The following is a 21,052-nucleotide window of genomic DNA, read 5'->3' on the forward strand; positions in this document are numbered from 1 at the left end:
AGCCTGATTAACAGTGTGATACCAAACATGTCACGATTTTCTGTATGCTTCAAGTTTCCAGATCAGTTAAATGGAGATACACCCGCTACCTGCCAGGATGTTGTGAGGGAAAATGAAATGAAGTGCTTTGAAACTCTGGCAGTAATGTGCTTCACGAATTCACCGTACATCAAAATGAGTCACTGCCCATAAAAATTATTTTAGTCCTCCTCCCTCCCCACAACCTAATTTCTTTGTGTATGTTGTTCTGTCTTTCAGAGCACACCCTGCCAACAAGACTTAGCCTATTTTCTCTATGATGCGGAGAAAAATGTAGGCCACCTTTTCTGAAAGTCTAAAAGGTAATATCCCCTACGTTTCTGTAGAAAAAGGTATCTAAAATTGATCTTAGACTCTGCAAAGTTCAGTAGCTTATAGAATTTAAATATCTTTGCACCTCTATTTAATGGCAATAAAATAAAGAACTCTCTTGAGCATATCTGGGACTCACCTGAAAGTTCGTACGAGACTCTTTAGTTCGGTGTAAACATCTCCTAATGTGATTTGGAGAGGACCCAGAATTCCTGGCAACCTGAAAACAAGTAACAGGAAAATTTATTACTTTATTTTAAATTGAAAAAATGGAAGACACCTTTTCTATATGATTTCTGCCCCAATGATATATGTTTATCAATCAATCAACCATATTTATTGATGATGATGATGGTATCTGTTAAGCGCTTACTAGGTGCGAAGCACTATTCTAAGCACCGCGGGGGGGGCGGAGAGAAGGTGATCAGGTCGTCCCACGTGGGGCTCACGGGCTTCACCCCCATTTTACAGATGAGGGAACTGAGGCCCAGAGAAGTGAAGTGACTTGCCCCACGTCACCCAGCTGACAAGCGGCCGAGCCGGGATTTGAACCCATGACCTCCGACTCCCAAGCCCGTGTTCTTTCCACTGAGCCACGCTGCTTCTCTTTATTTATTGTGTGCTTACTGTGGGCAGAGCGCTGCACTAAGCGCTTGGGAGAGTACAACATAACAGAGTAAGTAGACACAACCCTCGCCCACAATGAGCTTACAGTCTAGAGGGGGAGACAGACATTAATAGGAATAAATGAATTACAGGTAGGTACGTAAGTGCCGCGGGGCTGAGGGAGGGGTGAATAAAGGGAGCAAATCAGGGCGACGCAGAAGAGAGTGGGAGAAGAGGAAATGAGGGCTCAGTCAGGGAAGGCCTCTTGGAGGAGATGGGCCTCCGATAAGGCCTCGAAGGTGGGAAGAGAAAAATCGTCTGTCAGATACGAAGGGGGAGGACGTTCCAGGCCAGAGGGAGGACGTGGGCGGGAGGTTGGAGGCGAGATAGATGGGATCCAGGTAGAGTGAGTAGGTTGGCTGGGCCGCAGTAGGAGAGCAGCGAGGTGAGGGAGGTAGGAGAGGGCAATTGCTTTAAAAGTGCTTTAAAGTCAGTCAATACTATCGAAACGCTCTACAGTTCTTTCCCGTGCACACTGAAAATGGCTTCCAATTAACCCAGAGCCTCGTTACTTAGTATGTAGTAACTCACCGAAACTCAGTTTTGGGTTTCATGTAACTGAGGGGAACGGCATGAAAATGAATAGAGTTTGGGCAGTCACCCGTACGGCTCGAGAGCAGCTTGGCCTGGGAATCAAAAGAACCAGGGTTCGAATCCTCGCTCTGCCGCTTTTCTGTTGTACGGCAGTGGGCGACTCTGCGCCTCAGTTACCACATCTTTAACCTGGGGATTAATAATACTGTGAGTCCATGCGGGACGCAGCGTCCGACCTGAGTAGCTTGGATCTGGACCCAGCGCTTAGAACAGTGCCAGGCCCATAGTAAGCGTGGTATCTAACAAATAGCATGAAAAATAAAATTATAAAAAAAGGAAAAAGCAGCACTGCTTATCTGTCAGTGGTCAGGGTTTTTGTTTTTTTTTTTTTTTTTACTAACTTCACCGATCAGCGGGGAGTGGAGGAGCTTCTAGCGTCAGCTTCTTCCTTCCTCCCCGCAAGCCGAAACAGCCTGCCGGCACCCTGGTGCCTCTTCCGGGTAGCCCAGGTAGCCCCTCTCCTTCCACCCCACTTAAGGGACTTTCCAGAGTCAGTCCCTCTGGCTTCTTCAGTCCCAGGCTCAAGGCATAGGATCCTGCTCACTCATAGAGTCACTAAGCCATTACTTTTTCTTTTAATGGCATTCGTTAAGCGCTTACTATGCGTCAGGCACTGTACTAAGCCCTGGGGGTAGATACCAGCTAATCAGGTTGGACACAGTCCCCGTCCCACCTAAGTCTCACAGTCTCAATCCCCATCTTGGAGATGAGGGAACTGAGGCACAGAGCAGTGAAGCCACTTTCCCAAGGTCACAGAGCAGACAAGTGGCGGAGGCGGAATTGGAACCCGGGTCCTCCTGACTTCCAGGATTCTCCTCCCTCACGGAGTCACTAAGCCATTACTTTCTTTTTTTAATGGCATTTGCTGAGCGCTTACCCTGAGCCAGGCACTGTATTAAGCACTGGGTATGTACAGGTTAATCAGACTAGACCCAGTCCATGTCCCACACGGTGTTCACAGTCTTAACCCCCATTTTACAGATGAGGTCACTGAGTCTCAGGGTAGCTAAGTGACTTGCCTAAGGCCACACCGCAGGCAGGTGGCGGAGCCGGGATCGGAACCCAGGTCCTTCTGACTTCCGGGCCCAGGCTCTATCCACCGGGACACGTTGAAGCAGTTGTGCCCCGAAGATATTACGATAGTTCTAGATCGGTTTGCCAAAGAGGGCTCACTGTTTCCTGCTCTCTACCTTTTATTTCCTTCTTGCCACTTTTGCTGGCTGCCTTTTAAGACCCAGATCTTAGAGCTACAGCAGCTTGAGTTTTCAGCTCTAGCCCCCAGCTCGGCTACTTTCAAGTAATAATAATAATAATAATGGTACTGTTACTAAGCCCTATTCTAAGCGCTGGCGTAGATACAAGTTAATCAGGTTGAATACAGTCCCTGTCCCACGTGGGGTTAACACTCTGTGTGACTGTAGGCAAGTCACTTAACTTCTCTGGGCCTCAGTTCCCTCATCTCTAAAATGGGGATTAACACTGTGAGCCTCACCTGGGACAACCTGATTACTCTGTATCTACCCCAGCGTTAGAACAGTGCTCCGCACATGGCAAGCGCTTAACAAATACCGACGTTATCATTATTAATCCCCATTTTATAGACGAGATAACTGGGGCCTAGAGAAGTCGAGTAACTTGCCCAAGATCACCCAGAAGACATGAGGCAGAGCCAGGATTGGAACCCAGGTCTTTCTGACTCCCGTGCTCTATCCACTAAGCCGCGCTGCTTCTCTAAATCTGAAAGAACCCACCTCTCCCTACATTCAAAGCACAGCTGAGCATCCCCCCTCCTCCAACAAGCCTCCGCCGAGCAGAAATCTACTAGCCGACTCGAGCGATTATGAATTTCTTTCTACTCACCCTCAGTACCCTTGTATGTATCTTTACGCAACTGCCCACAATCCTTTTGCCTTCTGCGTTTTTATATCTGTCTCCCCCATGACAGTGAAAACCCCCTGTGGGCAAGGAACGTGGCTCTTCTTTATCTGGTCTTTCCAAGCACCGAACCAAATGGACACTCCGTAAACAGTCCTACCACCCGGAACCTCTCCTCCTGCAGCCGGGACTCACCGAATCATTCATTCATTCAATAGTATTTATTGAGCGCTTACTATGTGCAGGGCACTGTACTAAGCGCTTGGAATGGACAAATCGGTAACAGATACAGACGGTCCCTGCCCGTAACCAGTGAGAAAGTCCTGCATGCCGGGAAAGGAGAAAGGTAAGAATGCACAAAGCAGCAGAGCTTAGCTCATGTCCAGGAGTGGGATGTTTCTTCATTTTGTCAGGCACGTGCCAGGGTAGGAGGAGGAGAAAAGTAAAAGTATTTATTAAACGCTTACTGTGGGCACTGTATTGAGTGTTGGGTGCCTATTGAGTGGCTAGACTCGAGGGCCTCTTTTTTTTTTTAATGGTTATTTGTATAAAAAAAAATATAAATGATGGTATTGGCTATATTCAAGGGCCTCTTTTTTTTTAAAATGGTTATTTGTTTAAAAAATACATAAATGATGGAAGTTAACAATAATGTTGGTATTTGTTAAGCGCTTACCATGTGCAGAGCACTGTTCTAAGCACTGGGGGAGATACAGGGTAATCAGGTCATCCCACGTGAGGCTCACAGTTAATCCCCATTTTACAGATGAGGTAACTGAGGCACAGAGAAGTGAAGTGACCTGCCCACAGTCACACAGCTGACAAGCGGCAGAGCTGGGAGTCGAACCCATGACCTCTGACTCCGAAGCCCAGGCTCTTTCCACTGAGCCACGCTGCCTCCCCCAAGTTACTATGTGTCAAGCACTGTCCTAAGTGCTGGGGTAGGTGCAACATAATCAGGCTGGACCCAGTCCCTGTCCCCAGTCTTAATCTCCATTTTACAGATAACTGAGGCCCAGAGAAGTTAAGTGACTTGCCCAAGGCTACAAAGCAGACAGGTGGCAGAGCCGGGATTAGAACCCATGACCTTCTGACTCCCAGGCCCGCGCTCTATCCACTACACCATGCTGCCTCCGGTGCTTCCGGTACGAGCACTTATTATGTGCCAGGCACTTATCTAAGCGCTATGGTAGATACAAGATAATCAGGTGGGACACAGTCCCTGTCCCATGTGGGGCTCACAATCTTAATCCCCATTTTACAGATGAGGGAACTGAGGCAAAGAGAAGTGCGGTGACTTGCCCAAGGTCACAACAGCAGACAGTTTATTGTGGGCAGGGAATGTTTTCTGTTATATTGCACTCTCCAAAGTGCTTAGTGCAAAGCACTGTACAGAGAAAGTGCTCAATAAATACAATTGAATGAGTAAACAAGAGTGATGGAACCGGGATTAGAACCCAGGTCCTTCTTATTCCCAGGCCCGTGCTCTAGCCACTAGGCCACGCCGCTCTCTTATCTTCCTCTTCCTTCTTCCTAATTTTCCTCTGCCCTTTTCCTACTCTTTTTTTCTCCCCCCTCTTGTTGCTGCCCTAATTTCATTGCAACCGTCCCGCCTCCTTTTTTTAATGACACAAAAATTATGTAAAAAAGCTGGGTAATTATGTGAATAAATAGGGTACGTACATTTTCGGTCAATATGTCTTCAAGTTAAATAATGTAATTTTTCTCTCTATAAAGGTAATTTGTAACCCATTCCATTTTTGAGGAATTCCATAATAAACACCATCTTACCCATAAAATACACATCACTCCACAACGCGTACAAAACATAAAACTAAACATCTATTCGCTGACACACTATTTTAGGTTTACGGAACCTGTCGTAAACCAAATACTTTCATTCATAAGACTCAGATGAAAGAGTTAAAATGATCCCATTTCTGGGACTCGAATTATTTGATAAAAACTGGAGAATGATAATAATGATAACGTTGGTATTTGTTAAGCGCTTACTATGTGCAGAGCACCGTTCTAAGCGCTGGGGGAGATACGGGGTAATCAGTTGTCCCACGTGAGGCTCACAGTCTTCATCCCTATTTTACAGATGAGGGAACTGGGGCACTGAGAAGTGAAGTGACTCGCCCACAGTCACCCAGCTGACAAGCGGCAGAGCCGGAATTCAAACCCGTCACCTCTGACTCCCAAGCCCGGGCTCTTTCCACTGAGCCACTTATCAAATATCATCATCATCAGGGCAGGGACTGTCTCTACCTGTCGCCGATTTGTCCATTCCAAGCACTTAGTACAGTGCTCTGCAATAGTAAGCGCTCAATAAATACTACTGAATGAATGAATCATCATCTTCGTCATCATCCTCGTGCCCCGCCCAACTCAACAGATCACCATAACGTATCAACTTAACACCTCAAACTTAACGTCTCCAAAACAGAACCCCTCACCTTGCCACGTGAACCCTTCCCTCCCCGTGACTTTCCCGTCACCGTAGGCAGCATTACCTTCCTCCTTGGCTTGTCCTTGACTCATCTCTCATTCAATCCACACGCCCAATCTGTCACCGGACGCTGTCATTTCCGCCTTGACAACATCGGTAAAATCTGCCATCTCCTCTCCACCAACCCGCTACCACGCCGATCCAAGCAGTTATCACGTCCCGCTCTGAGTGCTTCACCTGCCTCCTCACTGACTCCCTCCATTCTTTCCCACCTCCCTTCAGTCCACACTTGGCCCTGCTGCCCGGGTCATTTTTCTACAAAACCATTCATTTCCCAACCCCTCACTCCTTAAAAAACCTCCAACGGTTGCCCATCCACCTCGGCATCAAACGGAAACTTCGTACGGTCAGCTTGGAAGCGCTCAGTCATCTGTGCCCCATCCCATCTCACCTCGCTGATTTCCTACTACAAACCAGACCGCAAATTTCACTCCTCCAACGCCGACCTACTCGTCGTATCTCGACCTTTTCTACCTCACCACCAAACCCGTGGCCTACGGCCTCCCTCTGGCTTGGAACCGCTTCTCCTTTTTTAAATCTGACATTCCACCACCCTCCCCGCCTTCAAAATCCTTCTGAAATCACATCTCCTCCAAGGCCTTCCTCAATTTCCCCACTCCCTACCCATTCTGCATCTCCTAAGCACTCGGGTCAGCCCACCCTCACGGCACTTACGAACCTATCCCTAATTTATTTTAACGTCTGTCTCCCCGTCCAGTCTGTAAGTTTCTGGTGCGCAGGGATCTCGTCCACCGACTCAATCGTACCGTACTCTTCCGACGTCTCGTACGATGCTCGGGAAATGCCACTCGGGGATGAGAAGCAGTGTGGCCTAATGGATAGGGCATGGGCCTAGGAGTCTAAAGGACCCGGGTTCCAATCCCACCTCCACCACTCGTCTGCTGTGTGACCGTAGGCAAGTCGCTTCAATTCCCTGCGTCCCGGTTACCTCATCTGTAAAATGGGGATTAAGACCGTGAGCTCATGCGGGACATGGACTGCGTCCAACCAAGTTAACTGGTATCTACTCCAGGGCTTGGCACCGTGCCTGACACACAGTAAGCGCTTAAATAGCAAAAAGAGAAAAGAAGAGGAAAGAAACCCGGTACGTTTTTGCTTTACGCAGATCCAAGCGCAAGGGCAAATACTGTAACTACCCCAGTGCTCGGGACAGTGCTTGGCACAGGGTACAAATTCCGCAATCATCATTATTCACAGTTTGGTTAACCAGTTTGTGAGCTATCCAATCCCTCGTGTCCCCCCTCCCGCTCTCTGGCCCTTTCAGGGCCTGCCTGCCTTTCCGCTTTCTGCTTATTCATTCATCTTCATGTCTGTGTCCCCCCCCAGACCGTAAACTCATTACGGGCGGGGAACGTGTCCGCTAATTCTGTGGTGCTGTGCTCTCCCAAGCATTTAGAACAGTGCTCTTGTACGCAGTGAGCGCTCAATAAATAGCATTCTTGGTTTCGTCTGAATATAGAGAATTCCATCACGGTGGCCGCCGCCAAAAACCATTTGCACTGGAGGAGAGAGGATTTGCAAAGCAGCTCCGCCTGAGAAGCTAGGCCTCGGGGATGTACCCTTCCGGCCCATCTGTCTTGCCTCTGGAGCTTCCGAGCTCCCCGGATTCGATCTTCTCCTTCCTCACCCAGATACCTTTCTTCCAGATTTCCTCTGCCAAAGACTCAACCCTCGGAAACGCTCTCCCTCCCGGACTACTCACCACCCCCGTTTCCCTCGCCCCAAACTTCCTCATCTTTCGGAGTCATTTCCCTAAGGTCGTGTTGGGAGCACATGGGAGTCCGTGAGCACGTCTGAATGGTCGTCAGTCCGTTTAGTTGTAATAATAACGTTGGTATTCGTTGAGCGCTTACTATGTGCCGAGCACTGTTCTAAGCGCTGGGGTGGATACAGGGTAATCGGGTTGTCCCACTCGAGGCTCACGGTTAATCCCCATTTTCCAGATGAGGTAACTGAGGCACGGAGAAGTGAAGTGACTTGCCCACAGTCACACAGCTGACAAGGGGCCGAGCCGGGATTCGAACCCGTGACCCCTGACTCCCAAGATCGGGCTCTTTCCCCTGAGCCAAGCTGCTTCTCCAGTCGTATAAGGTTGAGCACGTCTGTAAACTCCAGAAATGATCGGAATCAACCCAGAAAGCTATATGACCGATTCACCGTACCACTAGACCTGACTCCTTTTAGTTTAATATGAAGTTTGACCAGCTACACTTTTCAAACTGTGGCGGTCTCAGCAGCCTAGTTTTTCCACTCCCATTTAAGATTCATTTTTTCTTCCGAGGCTCGGAAAGAGAAGTCTCATATGTGAGAGCAAAAAGGTGCAAGAAGAGAGGACAAGCTTGGAAATCACTTGACAGACTGCTTAAATGCAATGATGATACCGTTCAGTCAAAATCAACGACGTGAAGAGTTTTCAAGTCTCATTTCAAGGCTATGAACCGCTGTGGGTAAAGAGATGACTGCATACTTACACTTTTCTCAACTTTTCAAGTACGATGCGTTTCCGGATCTGGTTCTGAGCCTGAGAGTCGATGAGCGGAAAGGTGGGATCGACCTACGGCAGAGTTTGGAAAGTAAGGACAAAGGTGATTTGCGTCTTCTTAAACAACTGACGATCGGAGAAATTTCATTAGGGATTATAAAATGATATTTTCCTTAACATAAATAATCCCAAGAGTTATTTATTCATAATAATGGTGGTATTTATTAAGCGCTTACTATGTGCCACGCACCGATTTAAGCGCCGGGGGAGACACGAGGTCATCGGGTTGTCCCATGTGGGGCTCACAGTCTTAATCTCCATTTTGCAGACGAGGTAACTGAGGCACAGAGAAGTGACTTGCCCAGAGTCACACGGCTGACAAGGGGCCGGGCCGGGATTAGAACCCATGATCCCTAAATCCCAAGCCCGGGCTCTTTCCACTAAACCACTGCTGCTTTGTCTATTTCATAGGGTTTACTGACGTAAAAGCACGGAAAAACATTTAGCGCACCAACGTACGTAGTTCATGGAGCTGAGCATTCATTGAAACCACCCCTGGGCCCAAAGCCTAACAAATTTCAGTGTCTCAATGGAGAATAAAAAGCTATGATTACCAACCCATTATATTGGAAGTAAACCCTCCCTTGGCCCCAACGCTATGCTGGGTGTTAGATTTTACAGTGTGCATTTTTAGTCATTTCCTAAATTCCGAATAAAGCCACCTTCCCCAAATCCTCATGTGTATTCCTAACCCTACTCATTTGCTCACAGGTAATAACGGAGATAGTGTTAAAATTAAAAAGAAAGTATTCTCAATTCACCCTCATTTGAGATATATAGTGGATACGAGTGTGGGGATAGCCCCTTCTCATGGCCACCCAAAAAACTAATAATAATTTAATAATGTTGGTATTTGTTAAGCGCTCACTATGTGCCGATCACCGTTCTAAGCGCCGGGGTAGACACAGGGGAATCGGGTTGTCCCACGTGGGGCTCACAGTCTTAATCCCCATTTTAGAGATGAGGTGACTGAGGCACCGAGAAGTGAAGTGACTTGCCCAAAGTCACACAGCTGACAAGTGGCCGAGCTGGGATCCCACATCCTTCAGAGGGCCTGGAAACTGAGATGATACAAATTCAACTTTCCCTCCAGGTTTTCGAAGCCACGTCTGCCCCATGTGGGACAGGGACTGGGTCCAACCCGATTATCTCCTTTCTGCCTCAGCACTTAGTACAGTGCTCGGCCCACAGTACGCGTTCGACAAATACCGCAATTATTATTATGATCAAGACACTGTAATACTTTCTTTCCACTGACTGCGTAATTTACTTTCCAAGCAATGAGAAAACGGCGGAAATCTGAATGACAGGGCCTTCAAATAAGTCTCTTCTGAGACTCCTTTCCAAGGACCAGAACAAATGAGGCAGGAGACGAAACTTGCGGCTGACTTGACTGTCCCCGTCTTGGGTTGGGGAGAAGGGCAGGGGAGGTGAAAGCAAAAATTGTACTGTTTTGGGCCACCGCTCCCGTGAAAACAAAGCAGAATCTTTCTTCCCCCCCCAGTTAAAAATGCCATATAATTAAAGTAATTTGGTGGCCAGCCTTAAGGACGGTATTCTAAATATTGTTTTTCCAATAAGGGCACAATTGGGCTTTTCAAGTCTGTTGTGCTAATCTAACACCCAATTTTGCAGGAGGTGGAAAAATAAGCCTTATTTATAGGACGAAATAAAATTTGGGGCCATGGATTTGGTTAAATAGACCTTACTAGAAACCTAGGAAGAACTGTTTCAAGTTAAAAAAAAAAAAAAAATCCCTTCCCCCTCCAACGTTTGCTCAGAAGAAACCCCAAAGGACGGGTGTCTAGTGATGCTCATTTTGTCACCATACCTCTTCTCTGACTTGTTTTTTTGAGGATTTTTCGGTCACGACATATTCTCCTCTATAAAACTCCCTGATGCGAAGGTTTAAGGCTTCCGTTTCTTCTTTTAGGCTCTCATAGCTCGGCACGGGTCTAACGGCAGTGTCCGAGCCCGTGAAAGGCAGAGACTGGTTCAGGCTATCGTGGCCCTCCTTTTTGGCCACGGAAGATCTGAGGCCTTCCGGTTCCGAATCCGGGTCCCGGTCACCCAGGCCTCCTCGCCCATCCTCGGTAGCCGACGGGGGAGACTGAGAACAGGTAACTTCCTTCTTGGGGCCAGACAGAAATCTAACGGTTTCTTCCGTCTTCCACTCCAATAGAGTCTTCTTAAGGACTTCCAGCAGGTTTTCTTTCCCGACCAGGCTCTCCACCTGTACCGAGGGGCTAAAAGGCGTCTTCGACTTGGCGAACTTCTTCCTGAAACGCTCTGCCCCCTGTTTGCTTATGCCCACCATCGTTACCCGTGAACCATCACAGTCAATGAAAGAGCTTTCGGACGTTTTCCGTTTTTCTGGGAGACGATCGCCGGAAGCAACCAAGGCTGACTTTTTCTGTACACTGATAAGGTCCTTCTCTTGGCTATCTAATCTACACTTATTTAACTCCTCGGTGGCAACTGCCATGGTCCGGTCTTGGTCTTTGGAATTTGGTTTCCGGCCAGGTTTCTTTTTCGGGATGCTCTTTCTGGGCAGCCGTCCCGCAGAGCCGGTTGCACGCGGTCTGTTTCCCGGTAGAATAGAGGAGACAAATTCTTGCTCGGTATCACTGCCGCCGCTGAGGGTGTCAAAGGAACCAGGTTCACACTGGCCTCCCGACAGTCCGGCATTTTCGATGTCCGAAGCTTTGATGGTCTCGTCTTGTAATTTTATTTCTTCTCCTGAAATACCCCTGTGAGGAGGAAGAAACAGAACACCATTCAGGGAAGCAGAGAGCAAATTATCAACCTTTTTTTACGGTATTTGTGAAGCACTTACTAGGTGCCAGGCACTGTATTAAGCACTGGGGTGGATACAAGGTAATCGGGTTGGACGCAGTCCCTGTCCCGCATGGGGCTCACGGTCTCCATCCCCATTTTACAGATGAGCTAAGTGAGGCACAGAGAAGTCAAGCGACCCGCCTGAAGTGCCGCAGCAGACGAGTGGCGGAGGCAGGACTTGCACCCACGTCCTTCTGGATCCCAGGCGTGTGCTTATAATAATAATAATAACGTTGGTATTTGTTAAGCGCTCACTATGTGCCGAGCACCGTTCCAAGCGCTGGGGTAGACACGGGGGAATCGGGTCGTCCCACGTGGGGCTCACAGTCTTCATCCCCATTTTACAGATGAGGTCACTGAGGCACAGAGAAGTGAAGTGACTCGCCCACAGTCACCCAGCTGACAAGCGGCCGAGCCGGGATTCGAACCCATGAACTCTGACTCCAAAGCCCGGGCTCTTTCCACTGAGCCATGCCGCTTACGACCACCACCCTTCTGGGCGGCGGGCCGGGAACGTGTCTGCTTATTGTTATATTAATAATAATAACGTCGGTATTTGTTAAGCGCTCACTACGCGCAGAGCACTGTTCTAAGCGCTGGGGTAGATCCAGGGTCAATTAATCCCCATTTTACAGATGAGGGAACGGAGGCACAGAGAAGCCGAGGTGCCCAGCCCACAGTCACCCAGCTGACAGGCGGCGGAGCTGGGATGGGAGCCCGCGACCTCTGACTCCCAAGCCCGGGCTCTTTCCACGGAGCCACGCTGCTTCTGTTGCACAGTGCTCTCCTAAGCGCCTAGCGCAGCGTTCGGCAGGCGCCCGAGAAATACGGCTGAATTAAACGGAATGAGGCCGGCCGGTCCCGGGGAACCCGCCTTCGCTCTGCGGGCCCGTCCGCCGCTTGACGCTCAGAGCTCCGCGGGCCATTCTTGGGGCTTTCGGGCCTCGCCTAAGCGGAACGTTGTGGTTCTCTGTCCTCCGTGAGGGGAAGGTGATGGCCGCTTAAGTCTTCCCCCTTGATTTTCGCAATAGGGTGGGACAGACGCCCCGTCTCTTACTGAGCCCGTCTGAACGGTGCCTTTAATTACGGCCTAGGGAGCGGGTGAGGGCACCTGGGCGTCTGCCGCCGACGCCGCCGGGGTCTCGGCCGCCTGTCGGCTGGGTGACTTCTCGGTGCCTCGGTCACCTCACCTGGAAAATGGGGATGCAGACCGTGAGCCCCACGTGGGACAACCTGATCCCCCTGCCTCTACCCCGGCGCTCAGAACGGTGCTCGGCACCTAGTGGGCGCTTAACGGATACCAACATTATCATCGCTGCCAAAACGACAAGTGCATCTGGAGACGGCGTGGCGTAGCGGATCGATCGCCGGCCTGGGGGCCGGCGGGACCCGGGTTCTGATCCCGGCTCCGCCGCTCGCCCGCTGCGTGACCTTGGGCGGGTCGTTTCGCTTTCCTGTCCCTCCGTCACCTCACGGGTAAAACGGGGGTCGAGACCGTGAGCCCCACTTGGGACGGGGCTTGCGTCCAACCTGATAACCCTGTAGCTCTCCCAGCGCTCAGAAGAGCGCTCGGTACACAGTAAGCGCAAAACGAATACCAGCATTATTATATTATCCCGGCTCCGCCGCTCGTCAGCTGTGTGACTTTGGGCAAGTCACTTGACCTCTCTGGGCCTCAGTTACCTCATCTGTAAAATGGGGATTAAGACTGCGAGCCTCACGTGGAACGGGCCGATCACCTCGTAGCCCCCCAGCGCTTAGAACAGCGCTTTGCACACAGTGAGTGCTTAACAAATACCATTATTTAGGCCTTCCCAGACCGAGCTCCTCCCTTTTCCCCTCTGTTCCCCCTCCGCCCTCTGCTCCTCCCCCTTCATCTCCCCTCAGCTGAGCCCCTTTTCCCTCTGCTCCCTCTCCCTTCCCTTCCACTCAGCACTGTGCTCATTTGTAGAGATTTTTTATTACCCTATTTATTTTGTCAATGAGGTGTCCATCCCCTCGATTCTATTTACTGCGATTAAGTTGTCTTGTTTTTGTTTCGTTCTGCTTCGCTCTGCCGTCTGCCTCCCCCGATTAGACCGTGAGCCCGTCGTTGGGCAGGGATTGTCTCTATCTGTTGCCCAGTTGTCCATTCCAAGCGCTTAGTACAGTGCTCTGCACGTAGTAAGTGCTCAATAAATACTATTGAATGAATGAATATTATTATTATTCTTATTAATAAGAATAATAATTCTCCTCCAGACCACTGGTCACTCAGCAATGTCCACCCGGGAGACCGGGGCTAGAAGAAGGGACGATACTTTGTGTCTGTGACCCCATTCTCCTTACAGAGTGAGTGTCTATATATTCTATCCAAAAACAAAGTGAAAATACATTGAGTTTTACCATCATGTACATGCGTACACCTGTGGCTTTTTTTTTTCCACCACTCTCCCTCTCCAACGTTGTTTGCGTCCTCTTATCTTTTGGGGTTTTTTTCTTCTCTAGAGCTTTTTTCGTTAAGAGTTTTCTTTTAGAGTTTTTTTTTTTCCCCCCCGCTTGAGAGTTAATAACGATAATGACGACGGCGGCATCTTTCAAGCGCTTACTACGTGTCAAGCGCCGTTCTAAGCGCTGGGGTAGATGCAGGATAATCAGGTTGGACACTGTCCCCGCCCCACGTGGGGCTCGCAGTCTTAATCCCCATTTTACAGAGGAGGTAACTGGGGCCCAGAGAAACGAAGTGGCTTGCCCGAGGTCACACGGCAGACAAGTGGCAGAGCCGGCATTAGAACCCAGATCCTTCTGACCCCCAGGCGGGTGCTGTGTTGCTTAGTGGAAAGGGCAGGGACTGGGCGACGGGGGTCTTGGGTTCTAATCCCGGCTCTGCCACTTGCCTGCTCTGTGACCTCGGGCACATTGCTTAACTCCTCTGTGCCTCACTTAAGACCTGTTCTCCCTCCTGCTTAGACTCTGAGCCCCGTTTGGGACAGGGACTGTGTCCAAACTGATTAGCTTGTCTCTGCCCCAGTGCTCAGTACAATGCTCGGCACAAAGAAAGCGCTTTAAAGTTGCCACAATCATTAGTATTAATCGGGCGGAAAGAGGAGTCTTCAAGCCTGGCCCCAACTCAGCCAGGAGTTATTTTGATCCAAATGGCTTGCGGGTACTTACTTACAAGCCGATCTGAACTGTTGCGGGGCTCTAAGCTAACTACGGGAAGAGGAATGAACGTATTTTGGCGAAATTTAGAAGAGGCAACCTTGTCGAGTTCACTTTGGGCCCCAAATAATAAAATGTAACGCTGGGAGTTAGAGAAATACGGAAAATCTGTCAACTGTCCTAAATCGAATCCATAAACCAGGTTTGCTCGCATGCTCTCAATCGCCACGAAAATGAGTGTGAGAGATCAGCTATTAGAAATGACTCCTTTCTGGATAAAAGGCACATATTCTAAAAGGGGAAATCACACACTGAAAAGGAGAGAGGAAGGAAAACAAAATCACAACTGCAGAACCGACCCATGAGTGACAAAGAACGTCAAACCGTTACCTAACCTGTAGGCTGCCGACTTTTAAGTATTGTAAATTGAGATTTCGACACCTGTAATTGAACCGATACCGCTTTCAAAGCACGGTGATACTGAGTAGCGGAAAACCCAGGACTCGCGTTCGGGTCAGATTTCAACGGCTTCGATTAGACTGCCCGGTCAGGGCAGCTGTACGCTAAATCATACAGATCAAACGCGTCGCCTTCCAGCCACAAAAGACAAAGCTAAACAGGTCAAATATTTCTTTGTCTGAGCCATAATGGGGCACTCGCATAATGTCTCAGCACAGGAAATCAAAGACCTCCGTCGCCTGGTTCGCTCTGACGATTTCAAATACAGTTTTCAGAACCTAAGACTAGAAGGTACTGATTCGCCCATACCTTTGTCCTTCTTTTAGCAGGTGAAAATCCGGAGGACTGAAAGAGAGACACAGAAAAGAAGGATTTAAAGAGATGCGCGGCGGGGAACGCATTTAACGAGACGATAATAATTATCGCAACGATGACGACGGTATCTATTAAGCGCCCATTATGTGCCGAGCACCGTTCTACTTCTAGGCGTACCGAGAACCTTCGAGTCACAAAGTGCTTGGCAAACCCGCGGGACTGGGAGACACCGTTCGCTGACAAAAAGTCACCAACATCGATTATTGGAACCGTTATCCGTTGGTAATTATCCACCGATAGCGATCCGTCGATAACCGGAACTATCGGTTTCGGCCCGAGTTGTCTGTTGTTGTTTTATGGTTTTTGTTAAGGGCTCGCTGCGAGTCGAGCACTGTGCTAAGCGCTGGGAGCACTGTTCAGTCATTCATTCACTCAATCGTATTTAATGAGCGCTCACTGTGTGGAGAGCACCGTACTAAGCGCTTGGGAAGTACAATTCGGCAACGGAGAGAGACGATCCCTGCCCGACGACGGGCTCACAGTCTAGAAGGGGGAGACAGACAACAAAACAAGCAGACGGGCATCGCTCCCATCAAACTAGATAAATGCGCGTCGTTAATAAAATAAACCGAGCAATAAATACGTACAGATACATACGAGCGCGGTGGGGAGGTGAAGGGGGGAGAGCGGAGGGAGGGAGTCGGGGCGATGGGGAGGGGAGGAGGGGCAGAGGGAAAGGGGGGCTCAGTGTGGGAAGGCCTCCCGGAGGAGGTGAGCTCTCAGTAGGGCTTTGAGGAGGGGAAGAGAGTTAGTTGGGCGGAGGTCGGGGGGGGGGGGGAGGGCGTTCCAGGTCAGAGGTAGGATGCTAAGCGCTGGCGAAGTTACCTTTATATACCGCATTCTACCGGCCCAACAAATCCAAGAAACGAAGCTCCGCATCATTTACCACTAAAAAGTACGCAACTCAACACCTCCTCGGCTGATCGTAAGAAGAAATGCTATCCATCAATAAATGGTAGTTATCGAATGCTTATTCATTCAATAGCATTTATTGAGCGCTTACTATGTGCACAGCACTGGACCAAGCGCTTGGCATGGACAAATCGGCAAGAGAGAGAGACGATCCCTGCCCGTTGACGGGCTCACGGTCTAATCGGGGAAGACAGACGGCGGAGCAAAACAGAATGCAACAAAAACAGGCGGACGAAAACAACAGCAGTAAATAGAATCAAGGGGATGGACGACATTAATTAAATTTAATTCATTAAAACAACAGCAGTGTGCACGGCACTGTACTAAGCACTTGGGAAAGTACAACAGAGTAGAGTTGGCAGGCAAAATCCTGGCCCGCAAGGAGCTTAGAGTCTAGAGAAGGGGAAGCAGCGTGGCTCAGCGGAAAGAGCCCGGGCTGGGGAGTCAGAGGTCACGGGTTCGACTCCCGGCTCGGCCACGTGTCAGCTGTGGGACTGCGGGCGAGTCACTTCACCTCTCTGCGCCTCCTCCGTGACCTCATCTGTAAAATGGGGATTAACTGTGAGCCTCACGTGGGACGACCTGTATCTCCCCCAGCGCTTAGAAACGGTGCTCTGCACACAGTAAGCGCTTAACAAATACCGACATTATTATTATTATTCGAGAAGAAGGTGGACATTAAAGTGAATTAGAGGTGGGGGAAATGGGACGGTACGGGGATAAGTACATAAATGTTGGGAATCTTAGGGTGGGGTGAATGCCGAGTGTTCGTAAAAGGAAGCGTTCGTGAAATGCGGGTTTCGTCAGGGAGGGCCTCTTGGAGGGGATACGATTTTCGGAGGGTTTAGAAGGTGGGGAGGCCGGTCGTCTGTCGCACGTGGACGGGGAGGGAGTTCCGGGTCAGAGGGAGGCCGAGGGCAAAGGGTCGGCGGAGAGAGAAACGAGACGGAGGAACAGGCGCTCCAGGAGCGAAGTCGCGGGCTGGGTCGTGGTAGATCGGTGACGGAAAGTAGGAGGGGGAGAGCTGACCGAATACCTTAAAGCTGATGGTGATAAGAATAATAATAACGGTGGCATTTGTTAAGCGCTTACTGTGTGCAAAGCACTGGGGGACACGAGGGGATCGGGTCGTCCCACGTGGGGCCCCCAGGTTTCATCCCCCTTTTACAGTTGAGGGAACTGAGGCCCGGGGAAGTGAAGTGACTTGCCCAGAGTCACCCAGCTGAAAAGCGGCGGAGCGGGGATTCGAACCTACGACCTCTGACTCCCAAGCCCGGGCTCTTTCCGCTGAGCCAAGGTAAGGGCTGCCCGCTGGACGCGGAGGTAGGTGGGCAACCGCTGGAGGTTCTGGAGGAGCGGGGAGACGCGTATCGATTTTCTTTTAGAAAAAATGATCCGGACAGCAGAGTGAAAATACGGACTGCGGAGGGGAGAGGCAGGGAGGTCGGGGAGGAAGCCGATGCGGTACTCGAGGCGGGAGAGTACACTAAATGCCCAAAGAATACCTTTTTTTTTAAAAAAAAGCGGGTGGTACCAGTTTGAACGGAGAAGAGGGGGAGGATTTTAGAGATGCTGTGAAGGTGGGACCGCCAGGATTTCGTGACAGATAGAATAATAACAATAATGACGATGGTGGCATTTGTTAAGCGCTCACTATGTGCAGAGCACTGTTCTAAGCGCCGGGGGAGAGGAGGGAACTGAGGCCCAGAGAAGTGAGGTGACTTGTCCACGGTCTCCCAGCTGACAAGGGGCAGAGCCGGCATTCGAACCCATGACCTCCGACTCCCGAGCCCGGGCCCTTTCCACTGAGCCACGCCGCTTCTCCATTTCTAATCCCGGCTCTGACCTTGCTGGTTTCTTGACACTGGGCAGATCACTTCACTCCTCTGGGCCTCAGTCACCTCATCTGTAAAACGGGGCTCACCGACGCCGGTGACGACGGCGGCGGCGTTCGCTAAGCGCTCGCGGTGTGCCGAGCACCGTTCTAAGCGCCGGGGGAGATCCAGGGGGGATCAGGTCGCCCCACGTGAGGCTCCCGGTCTTCATCCCCGTTTTCCAGACGAGGGAGCCGAGGCCCAGAGAAGGGAAGCGACCCGCCCACGGTCACACAGCCGACCGGTGGCGGAGCCGGGATTGGAACCCGTGACCCCTGACCCCCGAGGCCGGGCCCTCGCCACTGAGCCACGCTGCTTCTCCGGTCTGAGGGTGAAATCAGATCGAGGAACTGAGGATGACGCCACGGTCCTGAACTCAGGAGACAGGGAACGTGACCGACGGTGATGGGGACGGTAGGCGGAAGACGGGGTCTGGGTGGGAACAGGAGGAGCTCCGCTTCGGACCCGTTCGGCTCCAAGTGTCGGCGGCACATCGCCGGTGTCGCCCGCCGAAGGATCACGGTCCTACTGGCTACGGCCCCGGGCCCGGGAGTCAGGAGGACCTGGGTTCGGGTCCCGGCGCCGCCACACGGTGGCCGTACGAACCCGGGCAGATCACGTCACTTCTCTGTGCCTCAGTTACCTCATCAGTAAAACGGCGATTGAGCCCGCGAGCCCCACCCGGGACAGGGATTGGGTCCGACCCGATGAGCTCGATCTACCCGGCGCTTGACACGGCGCCTGCCACACAAAAAGCACTTTCGACCAATACCGCAAAAAAGCCCAGACTGGAACTCAGACGCTCTAGAAGAAACCCCGATAGAGAGGAAGCTCTGCGGAGGTGCTAACGGGTAAGTGGGCCGTGAGCCCCACGGCTCGGTGGAAAGAGGCCGGGCTTGGGGGTCCGGGGTCACGGGTTCGAATCCCGGCACCGCCACCGGTCAGCTGCGTGACCGTGGGCAAGTCGCTTCGCTTCTCGGTGCCTCAGTGACCTCGTCTGGAAAATGGGGGTGAAGACCGTGAGCCTCACGTGGGACAACCTGATGACCCCGGATCTCCCCCGGCGCTCAGAACAGTGCCGCGCACATAGTAAGCGCTTAACAAATACCACTTGGGACCGCCCGATCACCCTGTGTCCTCCCCAGCGCTCAGAACGGTGCTCTGCACATAGTAAGCGCTTAACGAATACCAACGTTATCATTGCATGACCGAGAAAGGGTGGGAGAAGCCTACAGGCGTCGTGTTTTACTCTTTCCCTATAGGATTTATTAGGCTTTATAGGTAGTATCTAATCAACCAACCCCAAGCTATGTCTAAGAGACAGAGAGGCAGTTACCCTCCCATCAGATCGATCAATCGACGGAATTCACTGAGCGCTGAACCGTGTGCAGAGCCCTGTACTAGCCGGGAAACCGAGGGTATCAACTCACTGGGGGCAAGGCACGTGTCCATCGGCTCTGCTGCACTCCAATAATAATTATAATTATAGCGTTTAAGTGCTTACGCCGCTCCGGGCACTGGGACGGATACACGGTAATCAGGTTGGACACTAGGCCCTGTCTCGCAAGGGGCTCACATTCTTAATCCCCATTTTACAGATGAGGGAACTGAGGCCCAGAGAAGTGAAGCGGTCCGTCGCTCGGCAGACAAGCGGCGGAACCGGGATTCGAACCCACCTCCTCCGACTCCCCAAGCCCGGGCTCTTGCCATTAGGCCACGCCGCTTCTGTCGTACTCTCCCAGCGGCTTAGTACGGTGCCCCGCGCACCGTAAGCGCTCGAAAAGACGACGGACGACGAGGGTGTGTTGGCTAAACGAGGTCCGTCAAGTGAATCGGTGACTGTCGGTGGCTCAGTGGAAAGGGCCCGGGCTTGGGAGTCAGAGGTCACGGGTTCGAATCCCGGCTCTGCCCCTTGTCAGCTGGGTGACTGCGGGCGAGTCACTTGGCTCCTCTGTGCCTCAGGTCCCTCATCTGTCAAATGGGGATTAACCGTGAGCCTCACGTGGGACGACCTGATTGCCCTGTATCCACAACAGCGCTCTGCACGCAGTAAGCGCTTAACAAATACCAACATCATCATCATTATTATTATTATCATTGTATAGACGGATAAGCCACATCTCCTCCGGTTCCCACTCCCTGCCCCCTCAGGCCACTGCTCCGTCCAATAGAATAAACTTCCTCCCTAAAACCCCCTAAAGTCACGACTCCTACTAAATGACGCACAGAGACGGTGGGAACCGGGTTCTGGAGGTGATGGGTGTAAAGCGCAATGCAGAAGTCTCCTGACCGCTGGCGCTCATTCATTCACTCAGTCGTATTTATTGAGCGCTTACCGCGTGCAAAGCGCCGTACTGAGCGCCCGAGCGGACGCTGACGGAGAGAAGAGAGAGGAAGAAGAGAAAGGGACTGGGAAAGGCTTTTACGCTGCTGCCCCGTTCTTCTGCTACAAAATAGATCAGATATCCGGTCCACTATTCAGATTTCACTGTTCAGAGAAGCGGCGTGGCTCAGTGGAAAGAGCCCGGGCTTGGGAGTCAGAGGTCATGGGTTCGAATCCCGGCTCGGCCACTTGTCAGCTGTGTGACTTTGGGCAAGTCACTTCACTTCCCTGTTCCCTCATCTGTAAAATGGGGATTAAGACTGTGAGCCCCACGTGGGACAGCCCGATTCCCCCGTGTCTACCCCAGCGCTTAGAACGGTGCTCGGCACGTAGCGAGCGCTTAACACATACCAACATTATTATTATTATTATTTAAGGCAAACCATCTCGTTATTCGTATCGATATCCGCCTCCCCCACTCTAGACTGTGAACTCGCTGCGGGCAGGGACTGTCACTGTTCATTGCCATACTGTGCTCTCGCAAGCGCTCAACAAATACGTCTGAATCG

General features: G+C 51.0%; 1 protein-coding gene across 3 annotated transcripts in view; it reads right to left on the minus strand.

Annotated features, from left to right (window-relative positions):
• Positions 1-21,052, minus strand: part of RPAP2 (RNA polymerase II associated protein 2) — a 113,655-nt gene that overhangs the window by 62,452 nt on the left and 30,151 nt on the right. For all 3 annotated transcript variants that reach the window (XM_029062260.1, XM_029062261.2, XM_029062259.2), the window contains exons 7-10: positions 15,309-15,344; positions 10,393-11,311; positions 8,491-8,573; positions 491-571 (exon numbers count right to left, since the gene is read on the minus strand). In XM_029062260.1, coding sequence (XP_028918093.1) covers positions 491-571; positions 8,491-8,573; positions 10,393-11,311; positions 15,309-15,344 — 1,119 coding nt within the window. The remainder of the gene's footprint in view (positions 1-490; positions 572-8,490; positions 8,574-10,392; positions 11,312-15,308; positions 15,345-21,052) is intronic.

The sequence above is a fragment of the Ornithorhynchus anatinus genome, chromosome 4 (assembly GCF_004115215.2).
Source record: "Ornithorhynchus anatinus isolate Pmale09 chromosome 4, mOrnAna1.pri.v4, whole genome shotgun sequence".
Lineage (NCBI taxonomy): Eukaryota > Metazoa > Chordata > Mammalia > Monotremata > Ornithorhynchidae > Ornithorhynchus > Ornithorhynchus anatinus.